The sequence below is a fragment of the Sus scrofa genome, chromosome 8, assembly GCF_054392235.1.
Source record: "Sus scrofa isolate SSC_HxYL_T2T_F1_AM1 chromosome 8, Sscrofa_HxYL_maternal_Yorkshire_Landrace_v2.0, whole genome shotgun sequence".
NCBI classification, from domain to species: Eukaryota; Metazoa; Chordata; class Mammalia; order Artiodactyla; family Suidae; genus Sus; species Sus scrofa.
The window spans coordinates 115,246,299-115,265,570 of NC_139390.1; the positions used below are offsets into that span (position 1 = coordinate 115,246,299).

Below are 19,272 nucleotides of genomic sequence, written 5' to 3' on the forward strand. Positions count from 1 at the left end.
TTTAGTTAACCATGATCTACCGCCCTCTTCCATAGCCCAGGCTGGCCAAGGCAATTCTTATAATTTCTTTGCCTTTCTTGGGCTACATTCCTGCATCTGCACATCCTCCAGCTTCCTCCTCTAGTCACACTGAACTATGGAGTCCTGCCCTCTCTTTTCTCTATAAGAGTCACAGTCTTTTCTAAGGCATTACTTACTTTTCTGAAAATGTGGAGTCATGTTGCACAACAACAGTTTCTGCCATCTCTCTGAATCTCCACCTCACAAACTACCCCAAAGCCCACAAGCATCAAACATGTCCCTGCTCCTCATACGGGATGGTAAAATCAGGTTTAGGAGGAGTAAGTGATGGATCCAAATGATGGAGCATGACCTGAAAGCTATGTGTTCTGATGACAGATCCAGGTTTCCACTTGTGACTTTAACAAGATCAACAATAACCATTTGTTTACCACCTTATAGTTTACATAGACATTTTACTTACCTTAACTCATTTTGATGTCTTTAATAACCCTCTGAAGTAATTATTTTATTGTTCCATTTTGAAGAAGCAGATGTGGATACATGGAAAATTGATTTACCTTAGGTAATGTCTATTTGTTATCGCTCAGCTTTACCTTTGAGATTTCATTTACCTAAAATCGATTTCATCTCCTTCACCCATACCTTGTGGGAAGCCCAGTAGTGTCCCAAACATTTCTGTTAATTGCTAGGGGTTCCCAGTCTCATGATCACATTTTCCTACAGCTGAGTCCTTGATCTTAGCTGAATCTCATCTTCTCATCTATGAAAATACATCTCTCAGCTTCAGTGCAACCCAAATACTTTTTTTTCTTTTTTCTTTTTTTTTTTTTTTTGATTTTTTAAAATGATTTTTATGTTTTCCATTATATAGCTGGTTTACAGTGTTCTGTCAGTTTTCTACAGTATAGCAAAGAGATCCAGTCATACATACATATATACATCCTTTTTCTCACATTATCTTTCATAATGCTCCATTATAAGTGACTAGATACAGTTCCCAGTGCTGTACAGCAGGATCTCATTGCTTATCCCTTCCAAAGGCAATAGTTTGCATCTTTTTTTTTTTCTTTTTAGGGCTGTACCTGCAGCATATGGAGGTTCTCAGGCTAGGGGTCGAATCGGAGCTGTAGCTGCCAGCCTATACCATAGCCACAGCAATGTGGAATCTGAGCCATGTCTGCAGCCTACACTACAGCTCATGGCCACACTGGATCCTTAACCCACTGAGCAAGGCCAGGGATCGAATCCACAACCTCATGGTTACTAATCAGATTCATTTCCACTACACCACAATGGGAACTCCCCATTGTTAAAACCAAAGTTGACTATTCCAGAAGTTGAAGGAAGCAATATAGAAAATTTTCGCTAGTGACCTGAATTCTGCCAGAACTGGCATACTATTTTTACATTATTTTTTTAAAGTTTTATTTAAGTATAGTCAATTTACAAGGCTGTGATAATTTCTGCTGTACAGCAAAGTGACCCAGTCGTACATATACACATATCCATTCTCTCAGATTCTTTTCCCACGTAGATTATTACAGAATAGTGGATAGAGTTCTCCATGTGCTATACAGCAGGTCCCTGGTGGCTAATCGTTCTATGCACCTCAGTTTGCATATGCCAATCCCAAACCCTCAGTCCATCCCTCCCACCTCCCCACCTGTCCTCTTCATTAACCATTAAGTATTTCAAAATCTGTGAGTCTGTTTCTGTTCTGTAAATAAGTTCATTTGTATCCTTTATAAAAACTCCACATGTAAGTGACATCATATGATGTTTGTCTTTCATTGTGTAAGTTCACTTAGTGTCATAATTTCTAGTTCCATCCATGTTGCTGCAAATGGCATTATTTCATTTTTTATGGCTGAGTAATATTCCATTATATATATATAATATATACATATGTACCACATCTTTATCCATTCCTCTGTTGATGAACATTTAGGTTGCTTCCATGTCTTGGCTGCTGTAAATAGTGTTGCACTGAACAGTGGGCTTTAAAAAACAATTTTTCTTATTTTGCTAGAGAGTTAATAATAGATTGAATATTGGGCTTCTTACTCCTAATCTCGTGTTCTTTTTACTACAAAATAACTTCCATATTATTTAGTTTGGTAATGATTGATATATCTCTTCAGAAATTTTTAATCCTAGAATAATTTAGAGACTACAAAGACATCAGTGGTTCTCAGACTTTTTGACCTCAGGACTCTTTTGTACTCTCAAAAATCACCAAGGACTCCAAAAAGCTTTTGATTATATGAGTTAAAAGTATTGGTTTTTACTGTAATAGAAATTAAAACTGAGCACTTCTAAAAGTATTTATTAATTCATTTAAAAATAACAAACCAATTACATGTTAACATAAGCAAGATATTTTTATGACTACATGTTCTTTTTAAAAAGTGAGAAGAGTAGCATTTTCAATTTTTCCGTTCTCTTTAATAGCCAGTTTAATAGAAGATAATTGGATTTTCATTGTTCTGTTTGAAGTGTGATAATAAAATTTAGCTTAGGTGTGTTTTTGGAAAAGGAAGATGTGTTTGAGTCATCTTTTCAGATACATGTGGGTACTCTTCTTGATAAAAACACCAAAATTTGTTGAGTGGTAGTTAGAGATTCTTACTTGTTATTGGATGAAACCAGACCACATCCAAAGGTTGGGAAATGTGTTATGTCTGCCAAAACTCTGGCAACTCTGTAATTGTTTCTATTATGTTTCTATGTGCTGGATGCTCTTTTAAGAACTTTGCATGTGTAAGCTCCTTTAATGCTCACAATAACTAAATGAGCAAAGTGCTACTGTTAACCTCATTTCGAGGTTACTGGGGTGACTGAGTAAACTGAGGCATAAAAATGGAAATGAGGAAATTAATGCATAAAGATCCTCAGAAGTGAACTTGCCATTTTAGTCCTCAACTCTGTTGTTTTACAGGATAGTAAATTCAAAGTAAAATAAACCTAATGACAAGGACAAATAATAGAATTGCAAAGTTATTGATAAGCACATGACATATTGAACACCCTGATAATATATTGGTAAATTCCAAAGGAAGATCACAAAGTCTTCCAAATCACTTATTATCCCTTTAGTATGCCTCCAATTATATTGTCATGAGTGATCTGTTTTTGTTAACTTATTTGTGGTATAATTTTTCTGAATATGACATCTAAGAACTACATTAATACAGCTTCTGAATATAATAGTTAGCTAATCAATAATGTTTGCATGTACTTTCCCTTATATTACTATAAAATACCTTTAAAATAATTTTGAGAATCTGTGTTTTGGATTCTAGGAGAAATACAACTAAAACAATGCTTAACAGCTTTTCAGGATTGCAGAATTTCAAGAATATGGGAATGACAGTTTCAGATGTAATAACACAAATTTTTAGAGGATTTGACAGGAATAGCTTAATAGGACACATGATTCTTCCTAATAGTATAGGAAAGCAGGTAACGGACAGTAGGAAAAGCAACAACTTCAAGAACGATTTTTACTGTAAATCTTAATGCTACTTTCTGGGAGCTTTCCAGGATACAGTCAGCTGAGAAACCTAAGATCAGTAATGCGTGTGCTTTCCCTAAGTCATAGATGCAATATCCCTGTGGTGTTTTGGAAACCTGTCTGTCACAGTATGAGTAAAGACGAAGAAAAAAAATTGGATGGAATATATCCCAGCTGAGATTTATCTATCAGATCTTTCCTCTGGTAGACTGATATTAAAGTACTCCAAAGAAACCTTGGGGAACAAGTTTATCTCTACTTCTAAAATATATCAGGATGCATATATTAATACTGGACAGTATGATCAGGCAACAAAAAGAGCAGTTGGTGTTTATTTACAAGTCATTATAACTCAGCATACCATGAGTATTCCTGTAGATTTAACACCTATCTTTCTTTTTACAAACTGTCTTCATTCAGAACATTTATCTTGTAAAAGTAAAGTTGAGTAATTGGCAAGTAACCTGGGTCTCCCTATAGGTCGGTGTGAATTATTTCTTTGCATTCTTCCATAGATTTTTTTGGTTTTTTTAGGGCCCTACCCACAGCATATGGAGGTTCCCAGGCTAGGGATCAAATTGGAGCTACAGCTGCTGGCCTAGGCCACAGCCACAGCAATGCAGGATCCCAGCCGCATCTGCAACCTACACCACAGCTCATGGCTTCCATAGATGTTTAAAGGAACTGATGCATTCATCAGGCAAAATGGGGGAGGGGCGGGCAGGGGAGTGGTTGCACGACGAAAACTTAAGTTTGACAATTGGAAATTCCAGTCTAACTGCCAGGAAGAAAGACAGTGAGCAAGACACTAATTCACTAGTCCCAACTAATGTTGTCATGTTTTGCCCTGGTTTTAGTTTCATCACTTGCACACAACAGAGCAGTAGGAGAAGGATGTGGAGTTGAAGAGATGATGAACAGGAAGGGCACACAAGAAAGACAATACAGAAATAAATAGTTATAACTAGCATTTGTATAAAATTTCTTAATTTATAATATGTTTTCTATGTTTACTTCATATAATCCTAGCCAGAAATGAAAAATAAATCCTGTGGAGGGATCTTCAGGCATATTTATTTTTCTTTTTTATTTCCAGTTTTTAAAATTATTATCACTATGAAATATTTCAAACATACAGAATCCTCTTGAGAATAATTTAACAAATACTCTGGTTATTTTTCTACACAAAGGAGAAAGCTGAATGAAAAAAGAATTACTATGTAAAATTAAGGCAGTTGTAACCATGTTGTTGTACATGGGGTAGAATAAAAATGAACTATAATAATGATTAGGACAAGGGATCTCTTTATATTTGCTAAGTTCATTTTATTTAAGTACTTATAAGTTCAGCACCTCAGAATATAAAATATCAATTCCACATTCTTATCTGCCAGCACTAATTGCTTATTAATACTACCATTTTAATGATAAATCCTAAGCTATTGTAAATAGTTCTATATACATATATATAGAACTATTTATATATGTGTGTGTATATATATGTATATATATGTATATATATTTATATGTATATATTTAGGACAGACTCAGTGGTTGCCACTGTTAGGATTTAGAAAAGGCACCAATAGAAGGTCAAAGTCACAGAAGTCCATGAATTTATCTTTTGGGAAAGAAATTATTTAATGCATGTCAGTTGGTGCCTTATTGATTTTCTGTCTAGAGGATCTGGCCATTGATGTGAGTGGGGTATTAAAGTCTTCTACTATGATTGTATTCCCATCGATTTCTCCTTTTATGTCTGTTAGTATTTGTAGTAGGTATCTGGGTGCTCTTATATGTTGGGGCATATATATTGATGATTGTAATGTCCTCTTCTTGAACGGATCCTTTTACCATCAAATAGCGTCCTTCTTTGTCTTTCTTTCTGGCCTTCATTTTAAAGTCTATTTTGTCTGATATGAGTATTGCAACTCTTGCTTTCCTGTCTTGTCCATTGGCATGAAATATCTTTTCCCCTCCCCTCAATTTCAATCTGTGTGTGTCCTTTGCCCTAAGGTGAGTCTCCTGTGGACAGCTTTTTGCTTTTTGCATTTTATCCAATCTGCCACTCAGTGTCTTTTGATGGGAGCATTCAGTCCATTGACATTTAAGGTAATTATTGATAAATATGTATTTATTGCCCTTTTAAACCTTGTTTCCAGTTGATTGTAGGTTTCTTCTTTCTTTTTTTGGTTGGATGATTTATTTTATACTTGTGTACTTTTAAGTTTTTGTGAGTGTAATGTGAGTGTAATGTTTGGTTTGGTTTTGTGGTTGGCCTGTTTTTTAAATATGTTAACCCCCTCCTATATCTCCTTGCTTTAACCTGATAGTCATATAGGCTCAAACACATTATTAAAAAAAAAAAAAAAAAAGAGTCTCAATTTTCTTACTTTCCTTCCCCACATTCTATGATTTTGAAGTCCTTTTTTAACATCTTCATGTTTGTCCTTTGGCTGTTCCTTGTGTTTATCATCACTTTTACAGTAGTTTTTTTTTTTTTCTTTCCACTTTTAGATCTGTAGGCTGGCTTATTTAAGTGACTGCTTTCCAGTTGTGTTTTCCTCCATCTTATTTCTTCTCACTTCATTTTTTATTTAGAGAAGCCCTTTCAGTATTTCTTTTAGAATGAGTTAAGTATTGCTGTACTCTTTTAGCTTTTGTTTGTTGGGGAAATTCTTTATTTCCCCTTCTATTTTAAATGATATTCTTGCTGGATAGAGTATTCTAGGCTGCAATTTTTTTCCTTTTAGAACTTGGAATATATCTTGCCACTCTTCTTCTGGCCTATAGTATTTCTGTAGAGAAATCAGCTGATAGCCTTATGGGGGTTCCCTTATAATTAACACTATGTTTTTATCTTGCTGCCTTTAGAATCCTCTCTTTAATTTTTGCCATTTTTATTATATGTCTTGGTATGGTCCTATTTGGATTCCACTTGTTTGGGGCCTTCTGTGCTTCCTGTATCTTGATATTAGTTTCCTTTAGATTTGGAAAGTTTTCAGACATAATTTCTTCAAATATATATTCTTTTGTCTTTTCAGGGCTGCATCCATGGCATATGGAGGTTCCCAGGCAAGGGGTCTAATCAGAGCTACAGCTGCCGGCCTATGCCAGAGCCACAGCAATGCCAAATCCGAGCTGTGTCCACAACCTACACCACAGCTCATGGCAACGCCAGATCCTTAACCCACTGAGCAAGGCCAGGGATTGAACCTGCAACCTCTTAGTTCCTAGTCAGATTTGTTTCTGCTGCACCACAACTGGAACTCCCAAATATATTTTCAATCCCCTTTTCTTTTTCTTCTTCTTCTGGAATTCCTATTGTGCATAGATTGGCTGACTTTACATTATTCCATAGATTTCTTATATTGCTTTCATGCTTTTTTATTTGGTTTTCTGTCTGCTGTCCTGATTGGGTGATTTCTATTATTCTATCTTACAAGTCACTAATTTGTTCCTCTGCATTATTCATTATGCTCTTTAGTGCCTTTAACTCAGTTTGCATCTCTGCAAATGAATTTTCTAATTTTTCTATGTTCCTTCTTATATATATATATATGTATTTTTTTTTGTCTTTTCTAAGAAAGGGCTGCACCCACAGCATATGGAGGTTCCCAGGTAGGAATGCAATCAGTGCTGTAGCTGCCAGCCTAAACCAGAGTCACAGCAACACAGGATCCGAGCTGCATCTGCGACCTGCACCACAGCTCACGGCAATGCTGGATCCTTAACCCACTGAGAGAGTCCAGGGATCGAACTCGCAACCTCATGGTTCCTAGTTGGATTCATTAACCACTGAGCCACAACAGGATCTCCATCTTCCTTATATTTTCTAGTTCCTTCCTAAAGGAATCTGCATTACTGTTCATATCTGCTCTTAATTCCTTGATATTCTGCCTTAATTCCTTCAGTATTTTCACTATCTCCTTTTGAACTCAGTGTCTATCAGACTGCAGAGGTCTGTTTTATTTTTTGCTGCTTCAGGTGAATTTTCCTGTTCTTTTAACTGGGAATGGTTCCTGAGTGTCTTCATCTTGTTTATGTTTTTCTTTTTCTGTGAGTTTAAGCAAGCCAAACTGTAGTCTTGGGGGGCTACTTCTATGCAAAAGCACCCCTTTGGATTTTGTGGGGGGTTACTATTTATTTTTGGTGTGGGAGTCTGGATATTTGCTGTCTCTTTCTTCAGTGTGAGCAGGCTGTTATCCCCAGGCTGAGGGTGTTTCCAGGGAGAATGAGGCAATGGGTAAGGTAGTCAGTGCCTGGTTGCTGGGCTCTTAACAGCATCAAGGACCTGCAGGAAGGTGGCACAGGCTACTCCTAGTTGCAGCCCCCAAGAAGTGATAATGAGCCTCAGGCAGAAGTCCCCAGAGCATTTGGCAGTAGCAGCAGCAGGGTGTGTGAGTTCCCAGGGGCGTGAGAGCAACAACAGGTAGTGTTTGATCGCAGTGCCCTCCTCTGAGGTGATTGGGGTCACAAGTGGTGTCTGTTCTCAGACCCCTAGTGTTGGTGGGCCATGCCCTCCTCTGGAGTCAGAGATAACTGCAGTGGTTTGCCCCCGCACCTGTAGACCATGCAAGAAGCACCCCATCCTGCTTAACGCATGCAAGAGGTACTGCACAGGCTGGTCATAGTTGCAGGGTCCTGGGAAGTGACAGTGGTCAAGCTTATGGGAGCTGCCGAGAGGTTTCGTCAGTGGCAGCAGCAGAGCCAGTGTGCTCCCAGGGGTTCGAGAGGAACAACAAGTGGTGTTTGGTTGTAGTGCCCTCCTCTGTGGTGCTCTTTAGGTGATTGGGGCCACAAGTGGTGACTATTCATGGACCCCAAGTGGCAGTAGGCTGTGCCCTGCTCTGGAGTCAGAGATGACTGCAGTGGTTTGCCCCTGCCACCTGCAGACCATGCAAGAAGCATCCCGTCCCGCTTAGCCCATGCAGGAGGTGCTGCACAAGTGGTTCCTAGTTTCAGGGTCCTGGGAGGGGGCAATGATCAAGCATGTGGGCACTGCCCAGAGAGCATTTGGAAGTGGCAGCATCAGTGCAGGTGTGTTCCCAGGGGGGCAAGCACAACATGTTGTGCTTGGTTGCAGTGGCCTCTTTTCTTCTTTTTTTTGCTGACCCCTGAGGTGACTGGGACCACATGTGGAGCCCACAGACAGACCCCCAGTGGTGGCAGGCCACACCTCCCTCTGGCTTCCAAGATGACCACCACAGGCCATCCCTGCCACCTGTAGATCACTCAAGAGGCACCATGTCACACTTAGCTCCCCTCTGCCCTTAACCCACACAAGAGGTGCCCAGCCACCCATAGCCTGCAAAGAAGCATCTGGTCTCCTATAGCCTGAGCAAGTGGCTTCTTGCCACTCATAGCCTGCACCAGAGCTTCCCCGCTCTGAGAGCCCACGCATGTGCACAGGGAGATTCCTATGGTGGTCCGCCACTCCTCCTCTCGCCCTCTCCAGCAGTGGCACCTTACTTCTCCTGCAGGCCCAGACCTCCTCCCAGTTCCCTCTGCTGTGGCGTACTGCTCCCATTCCCATGGCACACTGCTCCTTAGCCCCTCAGGCTGTCCCCACGCAGCCAACCCTAGTCCTCTCCTGGGAACTGACCTCTGGAGCCTGAGTCTCAGCACCCAGCCCCTGCCCGAGCATCTCAGGCTATGGTGTCTGGGGCAGTGGTACAGATGATCTGTGTGGCTCTCACTCTATTTTGCCCTCCTCAGTCCAGCTACTGCTCTTTTCTCAGTGACTTTGAGGTCCCTCTTTCTGGGCTGATCTCCCTGTCAGTTAGGTGGCTTCCCAGGGTGTGAGTTCCTTTTTTCTAGGGCAACTCCCTCTCAGGAATGCTAGTCCCATTGTCCTGATTCCTTTTCTGTATCTCTTTTTTTCTTTTGTTCTACCCAGTAAGTCAAGAGTTTCTTGCCCTTTTTGAAGGCTTAAATTCTTCTGCCAGCATTCAGTAGATATTATGTATGAATTGTTTTACATGTGGATGTGTTTTTTTGAGGTGTTTGTGGGAGAAGGTGAGTCCGGTCTTCCTCCTCCGCCATCTTGATCCTCTTCCAGGGTATTTTCCTTAATAGATTCTGTCACCAGGGCAAAGTTGGCAACATGAAATGTGGTTTAATATTTAAGCTACTCTCTGTTCTACACCTCTAAGTGCATTTTTGGTTTAGAATAGAGATAAAGTTTTAAAAAATTGATTTGATAATACTCTGTGGTGGTAGTGAAAACAGAAAAATAGAAGTTTATTTTGACAGAAGCAGTACATTTTGCTTTATGGAATGATGTGTCCTTGAAAAAGTCTCTGTTATGTTAAATCATTTTAAATGCACCTCTGGAGTTCTTTCTTCAGTTTTACCCTAGTAAATGTTACCCATAAGGAATCCATTAATTATATAAGCTAACATTCATTTAGATAGATGTTTGGTAGTCTTTATGTATTAAGCTTTATTTTTTTTTTTAAATAATGGAGTGTAGAAAGTATGGGGTCTTCTAAAGGCATAATTCCAAAGAGAACATTGAAAAAGGGGGTCAGGGAGAAGTCCCTCCAGTTAGGGACTTAACTTATTTTTTTGATGGAAACTACCAAGAATTCATACACTATTATAGATGAGATTAAAAAGAAAGTTTTCAGAAAGAAATCATATACCATGTGATTTGCAGCCACATTTCTAATGAGACCAGGAAAACTGTAAGCAATGTAGCAAAAACTTTTGATATTGTAAATGTTAACATACTGTGTATGAGCAAGGCAATTGCAAGGATGAACAGCAGGCTCTGATGACCAGCAAAGACCATTCAAAGGCAAAAATTTTTTAATTTGTGTCACAGGTTGTCCTTTTGCTTATTTAGTGAAAGGGGCATTTTCTCAGGCTTCTGGGGGATAATTTTAGAATTCATTTAGCTCATTCCATCCCCTCTTTTCTGGTCTAAAGTAGATGTCCTTACTAGGAAGAACAGTCCTTGATGAGATGAATGAGTTTTTCCATTCAATTGGCATTTAGATTTTGTTTTTCATTTTAAATTGAAAATTACTTTGGCACAATTCTTCCTATATCGATAATTTGTCTGAGTAGAATAAGCTGGTTATTTTGAAACCATTCATCTAAATTTCATTCATATATAAATTTATGTAACAGAAAGTTAAAGCTTCCTCTTCTCCCACAATTGCCATCCCCTTGGAAATAATCATGTCTAACAATTTGGTGAATATCTTTACATTTTTGTCTTTCTCTTTCTCAGTAAATACACATATACTTGCATTCATTCATTCAAAAGTACTTATTGATTTCCTGTTATGAAACAAGTATTGTTTTAGGTGATGCAGTGGATAGTCCCTGCCCTCGTGGAACTTACACTTTTTTTATTATAGAAAGGTAATAATACAATAAGATACTCTGCCATAGCCAGATCTTTCTTGCACCCAGCAATACATCATCAGCACTTCTCTATATCAGCACTTAGAACCCCACCATATTCTTTTTTTTTTTTCTTTTTCCATCTATAGTCTTGAAGTAATCTATGTTCACCATCTATACATTTTCACTTTCCAATCATGTCTCAACTCACAAAAATCTGGGCTTCTTCCCACACCATTCTACCAAAGTATATTTTGTCAGGTCGCTTATGAAATCCAGTTGATGCTGTTCACTTCTCACCTTCTTTGGGTCCTCTACAGTATCAGATGCATGCGACTCTGTATAACTCCTCTTTGCTACTCTAGTTCACCCAGTGGCTGTTTCATCTCAGACTGATTTCACTAGAGCGCCTTGCTTTTCTTCTAAGTGATGGTATTTCCTTGGTCCTCAGTCTCCATTCTCTCTTTAGGTAGTGTCATGTGCTCTGTGAATTCATAGACCACCTATATGCTAATGAGTCTCAAACCTTTATGTTATTTCATCCTGTGCACCTCCAGATGGATTTCTTACAAGTGTCTCTAGCTTAATGCAGAGCAGGATTCATCATCTTCCCATTCATTCCTGTTCCTCTTCCTGGATTTCTTAACTTAGTGCAAGGAACCTTTCAGCCAGTCACCCAGACCAGACATTTTGGACTCATTCTCAACATTCTTCTGTCCCATGCTCCTCAGGAATAGTCCTGCAATCCTGTCAGTTGCTCCACTTTATAATCTAATCCTCTTCTCTCATCCTTACTGTCACCCATCTCACTTTTGACTGTCAACATTTGTCTAAAATATGGCACAAATGAACCTGTCTACAAAACAGAAGCACACTCACTGACGGTAGACTCACAGGAGAATAGACTTGTGGTTGCCAAGTGGGAGAGGGGAAGGAGAGGGATGGACTGAAAGTTTGGGGTTAGCCGATGCAAACTATTACATTTAGAAAGGATGAACAACAAAGTAGTACTGTTATAGCAAAGGGAAGTATATCTGCCCTCCTGGGATAGACCATGATGGAAAATATGTGTGTGTGTGTGTGTGTTTGTGTGTGTGTGTGTGTGTATGAGAATGGGTCGCTTTGCAGTACAGAAGAAATTGGCACAACATTGTAAATCAACTATACTTCAATTTTTTTAAAAATTAAAAATAAAATAAATTCTCTTAGATAAGGGCAAATGCTCTTGCCTGTGCCCTGTTCCATTCTAATGCATTATTCACACTACAGCCAGAGTGATTTTTCTAATGCAGAACTTATTATCATGTTGTTCTCTTTTCAAAAGCATTTCTGTGGATTCCTGTGAGTGCTACATGAAGTACAGAAACCTTAGTACAGCTGTAGGCTGTATTACAGCTCTGTAATTTGGCACCTACTTGTCTATATATTCTCATCTCCTGTTAAGAATCTCTGTTCTTAATTCTGTACTGTTGGTCCACAGGGGGACAAACTCTCTATTTCTGTATTTGAACATTCTGCTCCTCTTACTAAAATGCTCTCTTTTCCTTCCTTTCAGCCTTCACCTGAAGGCTTCTCCTCCCTCAAGAGTCATCTCAGATTCATGTTCCCCTGTGACTGTTTTTTGTCCGTGTTGTTGTGTTTGAAATTTCTGCCCCTTTCCAAAATTTACCCAGATACTCCTGTGAATGCACTCAGACCTAACATAGTCTTTTCTGAGAGCATTTCCTGACCCTTCTGTGAGCACTCAGAGAATGCTCTGGTTGTTTTTGTTGTAGCATTTACTCCTACCATAATAATCCTGTCATTGTCATCTACATCTCATATACACTGAGTTCCTTGAGAGCAGGAAAGTTATTTAACTTTCTGACCCCCAAAACTGGCAGTGCTGTCTCATGGTGGGTGAGAGTGTTAAATAAGTAATCAGTTCTAAACTATGCCTGGTTTTCATCTCCTAAGTGAGTGAATATTTGTTCATGAGATGACAAACTAGGCATAGACTTGGTATAACTCCCCTCCCCCACTTCTGCCCCCACCAGAAGATATAAATACTAAATGATGACATTAAGGCCTATAAATAGAATGATAACCTTTGAGACAAAAGAGTATTTTGGAAGAAAGTAGTAAGAGAAAACCTTTCAGAATATGGAAAATAATTTGTGTATTTCTAACTTAAAAATATCTGTGTGACAGTTGGTTTGTAAACTGGAGTCACTTGTACCTGTTTCCTTCCTTTCCAAATATCAATTATTCCTACTGCACTATTGGCTGCTTTTGCGCTCTCTTAGCATCCTGTACTTTAGATTCTGCATGAAACTATTAGGATTCATTTTTTTCTCCTTGTAAGTAGTTGTACATATAGGAATACTTAAAATATATAATTGAGCTAAGATAATTTTGTGTTAGACATTGTTAGAAAAAGGAGAATTCATAAACTACTGCCACTACCAGCAAGCAGTAATATAAACTAATATTTTAAAAGATTACAAAACTCTTCATATGTTCTGATGCTGAGTTGAAAGGCCTACCTAGCTTTTTTTTCTTTTTAAGTTGACAGGAAAGTGAGAATGTTGGTTATTGATTTAAGCAGATTTGACATTAACTCTAGGTTAACTATTGTTCACATGGAATTTTCTATACATGGTAGCCAGATGGAGACAAAAAATTTCACTAAATTTCAGGGTTTTTTTAGCCAACGTGATTACAGTATGTTATAGTACATATTACATATTGTGTGAGAAACCTGTTTTTAAACTAACTTTATACTTTTCAGAGAAAGAAGTTAAATAAATATTGATGCATTGAGGAAACTTCTCTATCAAATACCTGTACATAATATTATAAACTTGGTTTTGTAATGTTGCTCTGAAGTTGTGTGGAGTTCTTTATGGAAACACTAAGCTATAGTCCTTGACCCTTGAATTCTTATAGAAGGAACCCTAGAGGTCATTCAGTGCTTCTTTTCCAATTCAGGTATATCTTTTACAGAATTTTTGGTAGATAATCACCTCCTATTTTATTGGTCTTCTTTTCTTTTCTTTTTCAGAACTTTTTTTTTTGTATTAAATTGAAATCTGCCTCCTTGTAATGTTACCCATTAGCTCCAGTTATATACTTAGGAATGAAAGAGACCAGTTGGTCCATCTACCGTTCAGCAAATTATGAAAGCCACAAATCTAGAAGTCATTCTTGTTTTTTTCCCCCCCTTTCCTCTCCCATTATCCTCCCTCACTGATTTAGTCCCATCAGTTCTAAATCCAAAGAATACATTTGCTCCATTCACTTACTTCCATTTTTTACTGCCACTGGATGGTAGTCCAAGCCACCATCATCTTTGACCCAAACTACCTTAATAGCCATAAAAAAAAAAAAAACCTTCTGTTTTGATTTTCATCTCCCTACAGTTTCCCTTCTATACCAGCAATCTACAAATTGTAGTCCTGAGAGCCTAGGGAAACACAGGATAACTCATTAGAATGCAAGAAGAAATACCAGAAATTCTCTTTATATTTTTTTTTATCTTTTAATTTCTGTTTTGTGTACATTTCTATAATGTTTATAAATTAGTACAGGACAGTGTATATATTTTAGCTCTCATTTTTCTTTTTGTTTATTAAGTTGGTAGTCTGGGAGTTCCCATAGTGGCACAGTGGAAACGAATCCGACTAGGAACCATGAGGTTGTGGGTTCCATCCCTGGCCTTGCTCAGTGGGTTAACGATTTGGCATTGCTGTGAGTTGTGGTGTAGGTTGCAGATGCAGCTCGGATCTGGCATTGCTGTGGCTCTGGCGTAGGATGGCAGCAGCAGCTCCAATTGGACCCTTAGACTGGGAACCTCCATATGCAGCAAGTGTGGCCCTAAAAAGACAAAAAAAAAAAAAAGTTGATAGTCTGATCCAACTTCCCACATCCATATACATATTCTTGTATAACTAACATATAAACAATTGATTTTTTAACTGTCATATAATGCATTTCATTTATCATATTTAGATTATCTTTGAAACCATCTTGTACTTACAAAAAAAAAATCAAAAACAGCTAAGGAGAACACAGGTGACATTTTTTTTCTGAACCGTATGAAAATTATTTGCCAGGCTGATGGCCCATCATCTGCAATACTTTAGTGTCTATATCCTACAAAGATACTTAATTACATTAGCAGTAAAGCAACTATCAAAGACAAAAAGAGAACATTATTATTCCCATTTAATCTTCAAACCCCATTTAAGTTTTGCCAGTTCTCTAAATATGTATTTTATTGCTATAACGGTTCCAATTCAGAATCACATATTGCATTTACTTATCATGTCTCCTTAGTATTTTTCAAACTGGAAGAGTTCCTCAGACCTTCTTTGACTTATATAATCTTGATACTTTTGAAGATTTTAGGCTGGTTATTTTGTAGAATGTCTCTCAGTTTGGTTTTGCCTGATGTTTACTGAGGGTTAGATTCAGATTATGCATGTGGGAACAATGCTGTGTTCTCATTGCACCCTGTCTGGTGGCACATGATGTTGGTTTGTCCCAGTTACTGATGTTGTTATCTTTGATCCCTGATTAATATGGTCTTTTTCAAGCACTTCCATTGTGCAGTTACTCTTTTCCATATATAAAATTAGTAAGTATTAGAGGTACTTTGAGACTGTATCAGTCTATTGCATATCAAACTTGTATTATTTACTTACATTAGTTTGGACCCAGGAGGTCTCCTATTTTGTTCAGTGGGTATAATTTATTACTACCACTATCTATTTTGATGCTTCCATTGTCCCTGATTTGACCCATTAAGAACCCCCTAATTCAGGTTTGTACATCTTTTTGACATAGTCCCTTCAATCTTTAAGCCTTTCCTTAAATTTCTATGTATTTCTTAGTTTCTTCCTTAAATTTCATTGTGTACTCATTGTCTTTGTTTCAATAACATTTTAGATCATCTAGATGACTCTAAATCTTCATTATGCCATTTTTAACTATTCCTCCTAGGTAATAATCATGTCTTACATACCTTTATTCAAGTCATAGATAATAATTATGAGTTGAAGGCAAAGAAAGGGCCCAATTGTGCTGCTCCAGGAACTATCTTCCAGACCAGGGATTCTCAACCAGCTAATCAGTTAATATTAATTAATATAGTATTTTGTAGTTTATTTTGAAGAATTATCTGATTGACCTTCCAGCTAGTTGCTGCTGCTAAGTCAATGTTATTGACAAGCCAAAAACTCTACCAAGATCTTCCCTAGATCTTCTTCCTGAAAGAAAAAAATTTGTTAGCACCCAGTATTGTTCTCCATGACTGACAGCACTGTCTCCATCTGATCCCAAGGTTCAGAGAATTCATACCTTCAGGTGACCCCCATTGCTAGAAGTGTCTTTACTTACAAGCCACTTAGTAATAGAGCATCTCTGAGGGCAAGAGGAGAAACAAAACAAAACCTTAATTCCTGGCACACATTATACTCTCGGTAATATTGCTTAACTGATGAAATGAATATATATTGAGAATGAATGCAACTAAATTAATCCAAACTTTACATGGATCCAGCTGTCCAGCTAGCTATGAGTGTACAATGAAAAAGTCTCCAAAGCCAAAAATCTGTATTCCTATGTAGAACTCAAGACTTAACAGCTAGAAAACTTGGTAAGCCACTAAATCACTCTGAATTTATGTCCTTTTATTGTTGTTACTGTTGTTAGATGGAACTAATAAATGGAACACCACCCCCAACCCCCCTGCCTGCGCCACACAGTTGTGGAAGCCAGAGAAGATCATGAAAAATGAAAATTTTCTGTATGCAATTGACTGGTATGAAAGTACAAGACTGTTATTCTTATCACAAATATACAGGGTTGTCGTACAGTTGATTCTCCATTTTATAAGAAAATAATCATAGGCAGGCTTTTCAAATGCCTATCATTTTCTTAAGTAATTTTTCTAATTCTGATCCTTTAAACAAACAAACAAGCAAAGCTAACTTGACAGGACTTTTCAAATGTTTCTGGGATCAGCATAACACACACTATTTGGTTTATAAATCCTTCTTATCTCTGTTTGTTTGTTCTTTGGCTGCACCACAGCATATGGAAGTTCCTGGGCCAGGGACTGAAGCCAAGCTGCACCTGTGACTTACACCACAGCTGCAGCAATGCCAGATCCTTAACCCACTACTTTGGGCCAGAGGTTGAATCTGTGTTGCCACAGAGACAACACAAGATCCTTAACTCACTGTACCACAGTGGGAGCTCCAGTCTTTCCTATCTTTAATTAGAAAGTTAGAACAGATTCACTTCTCAAGACAGTATCTTTCTTCTGCTCCTTGATTTTTCATGAAGGACTGAAATGAACTGTTAAAGAGACTAGAGACTAGTCTTAGGCCTTGTTGTTCAGGAGCATATTTCACAGCCTGGCAGGGCAGTTTGGGAGACTTGGAGGAACACCTCTGTATTTTTTTTCTTCTATCTGTAAAATGAAGATAAAAAATCCTCTTTCTCACTGTTGTAATGAGGACTAAATAGAATGCATGTGAAAGAAGGCCTATAAATTATAAAACTTTGAAGAAACGTATTAGTAACCTGTCATTCAGAACACTAGGATAAAACAGTAAAACCTATCATTTACTGAAGCTAGTCTCCTTACCAGACCTTGTGCTTGCTTTCAACGCTACAGCAACTCAATATGTATTATTATCCGTATTTTACAGATGATGAAACGGAGGATCAGAGGGGCCAAGTACTGCCCAAAGTAACCCAAGTAATAAGCATTGGAGCAAATACAAACCCAGATCTATGTTACCCCAAAACCTGTACCCTTAACTCTTACTTCCAATTCTACTTCCTGCTCCCTCCCTTTTGGCCCCAGAGGCTTGAATTCATTTAAGCAAGAGCTGCCCTGAAAGTTCTCTTCTTTTAGGAACTGTTGCCAAATCTTTATGTTGTTGATTCTAAATTTTCCAGTATGAAAACCATTCTACTCTCTGGAGAAGACAGAAACCACACAGTTGATTAATAGCTCTGAACTCCCTTATTTATCTGCTAACATTGTACCATCTTCTGTAAGCAGCAGTCTTCTTTCCTACTCTTTTTTTTATGTGAACATCTACTGTATTTTACACTTTTAAAAAGCCTAAATTCCCTTTGCCTTTAGTACTAGGTGCAAAAAAACGCCCAGTTTAATTAGAAAGACTTCAGTTGGTGAGCAGTTCAATGACTTGAATAGGTATCTGGCAGAGTACATTTTCTGCATAAGATAGCTAGTTAGCTAATAACCCATTCCCACAAATCCTTCTCAAAGTTCTTCCCATACAGATTTCTACTTTTTAAATACCCTCAATTTTTATTTTATAGGTGTTATCATTTTATCAGGTACTTATACAAAAATTAGTGGCTTCACAAGTGAATATGTTTTGGATCCTGAACTGGATAAAAAATTGTCAAGAACAATAACACTATGAATTTAGTGCTAAATAATGCTTATGAAAAGCTTATTTCTTTGGGAGTTTATTACATTTTAAATTATCATAGCTGTGTTAATTGTGAATTTTGACAGCTAAAAATGATCAGCAGAATAGACAGGGCCCATATGAACCCTACATTGTATTAGTAACTGGACATCCCTATAGCTTCAAAAACCATCAGCGTGGTATTGCCATTGACACTTTTAAAGAACTCACAGTTGCATTATACTGTCATTTAAACATCTAAAAATAAATTGAACTATTCACCCAAGGCATGTGTAACACATTGGCTTTTCAGGTTCAGTCTATTGGGGAAAAAAAAATTGTTTTTGAATTCAATATTACTTTGTAATTTGATTCCAAGGATATTTTTACTTTCACGCTAATGCTGTCTGTAAACTTCACTTTCTCAGAATCTCTATATTTCCTTTTTTAAAAATCTCTTTGAAATTACATAGTAACTGTAGAATCAATCACTATTTAAATACCATAAACTAATAGGCACATCTTGACCCAGTCGAAAATTCATACACTTATGTGGTAATAACCATTCTCTAGGAAAAAAAGCCCATGGCAGAATATTCTTGGGAAGAGAACAATGCTAGAAATTAATATCCACTGAATTTTAATGTATAGGGAGTTGCCGTGTTTTCTTAGACTATTTTGTAAGTGAATGTAATTTTCTTAAAAAGGAGACACTGGGGGAAACATGAAAGGATTCATTTCTTGATGTTTTTTGGGAAAATGTAATCCTTCGCACTGTAACATTTACTCTAAGATGGCTTTTCAACAACAGTATATTGTGAGTCAGAAATAGTCTTTCATCACAGAGATCTAACAAGTTTTGACAATCAAACAGGAGATTTTTTTTATAATTTTTGCATATATTTTTGGTAGTTCCAAATCAGGTTGAAATAAATTGTTTTA

At 37.6% G+C, this 19,272-nt stretch overlaps 1 protein-coding gene and 1 long non-coding RNA gene across 6 annotated transcripts in view; both read left to right on the forward strand.

Moving 5' to 3' along the window:
* LOC146400994 (uncharacterized) overlaps positions 1-19,272 on the forward strand; it is a 172,889-nt gene that overhangs the window by 57,165 nt on the left and 96,452 nt on the right. The window lies entirely within an intron of this gene.
* ARSJ (arylsulfatase family member J) overlaps positions 1-19,272 on the forward strand; it is a 79,336-nt gene that overhangs the window by 56,338 nt on the left and 3,726 nt on the right. For 2 of the 4 annotated variants that reach the window (XM_084973094.1, XM_084973095.1), the window contains one exon: positions 16,589-16,697. The exons of the other annotated variants lie outside the window; for them this stretch is intronic. In XM_084973094.1, the coding sequence (XP_084829220.1) occupies positions 16,589-16,697 (109 nt within the window). The remainder of the gene's footprint in view (positions 1-16,588; positions 16,698-19,272) is intronic. 4 annotated transcript variants of the gene reach the window in all.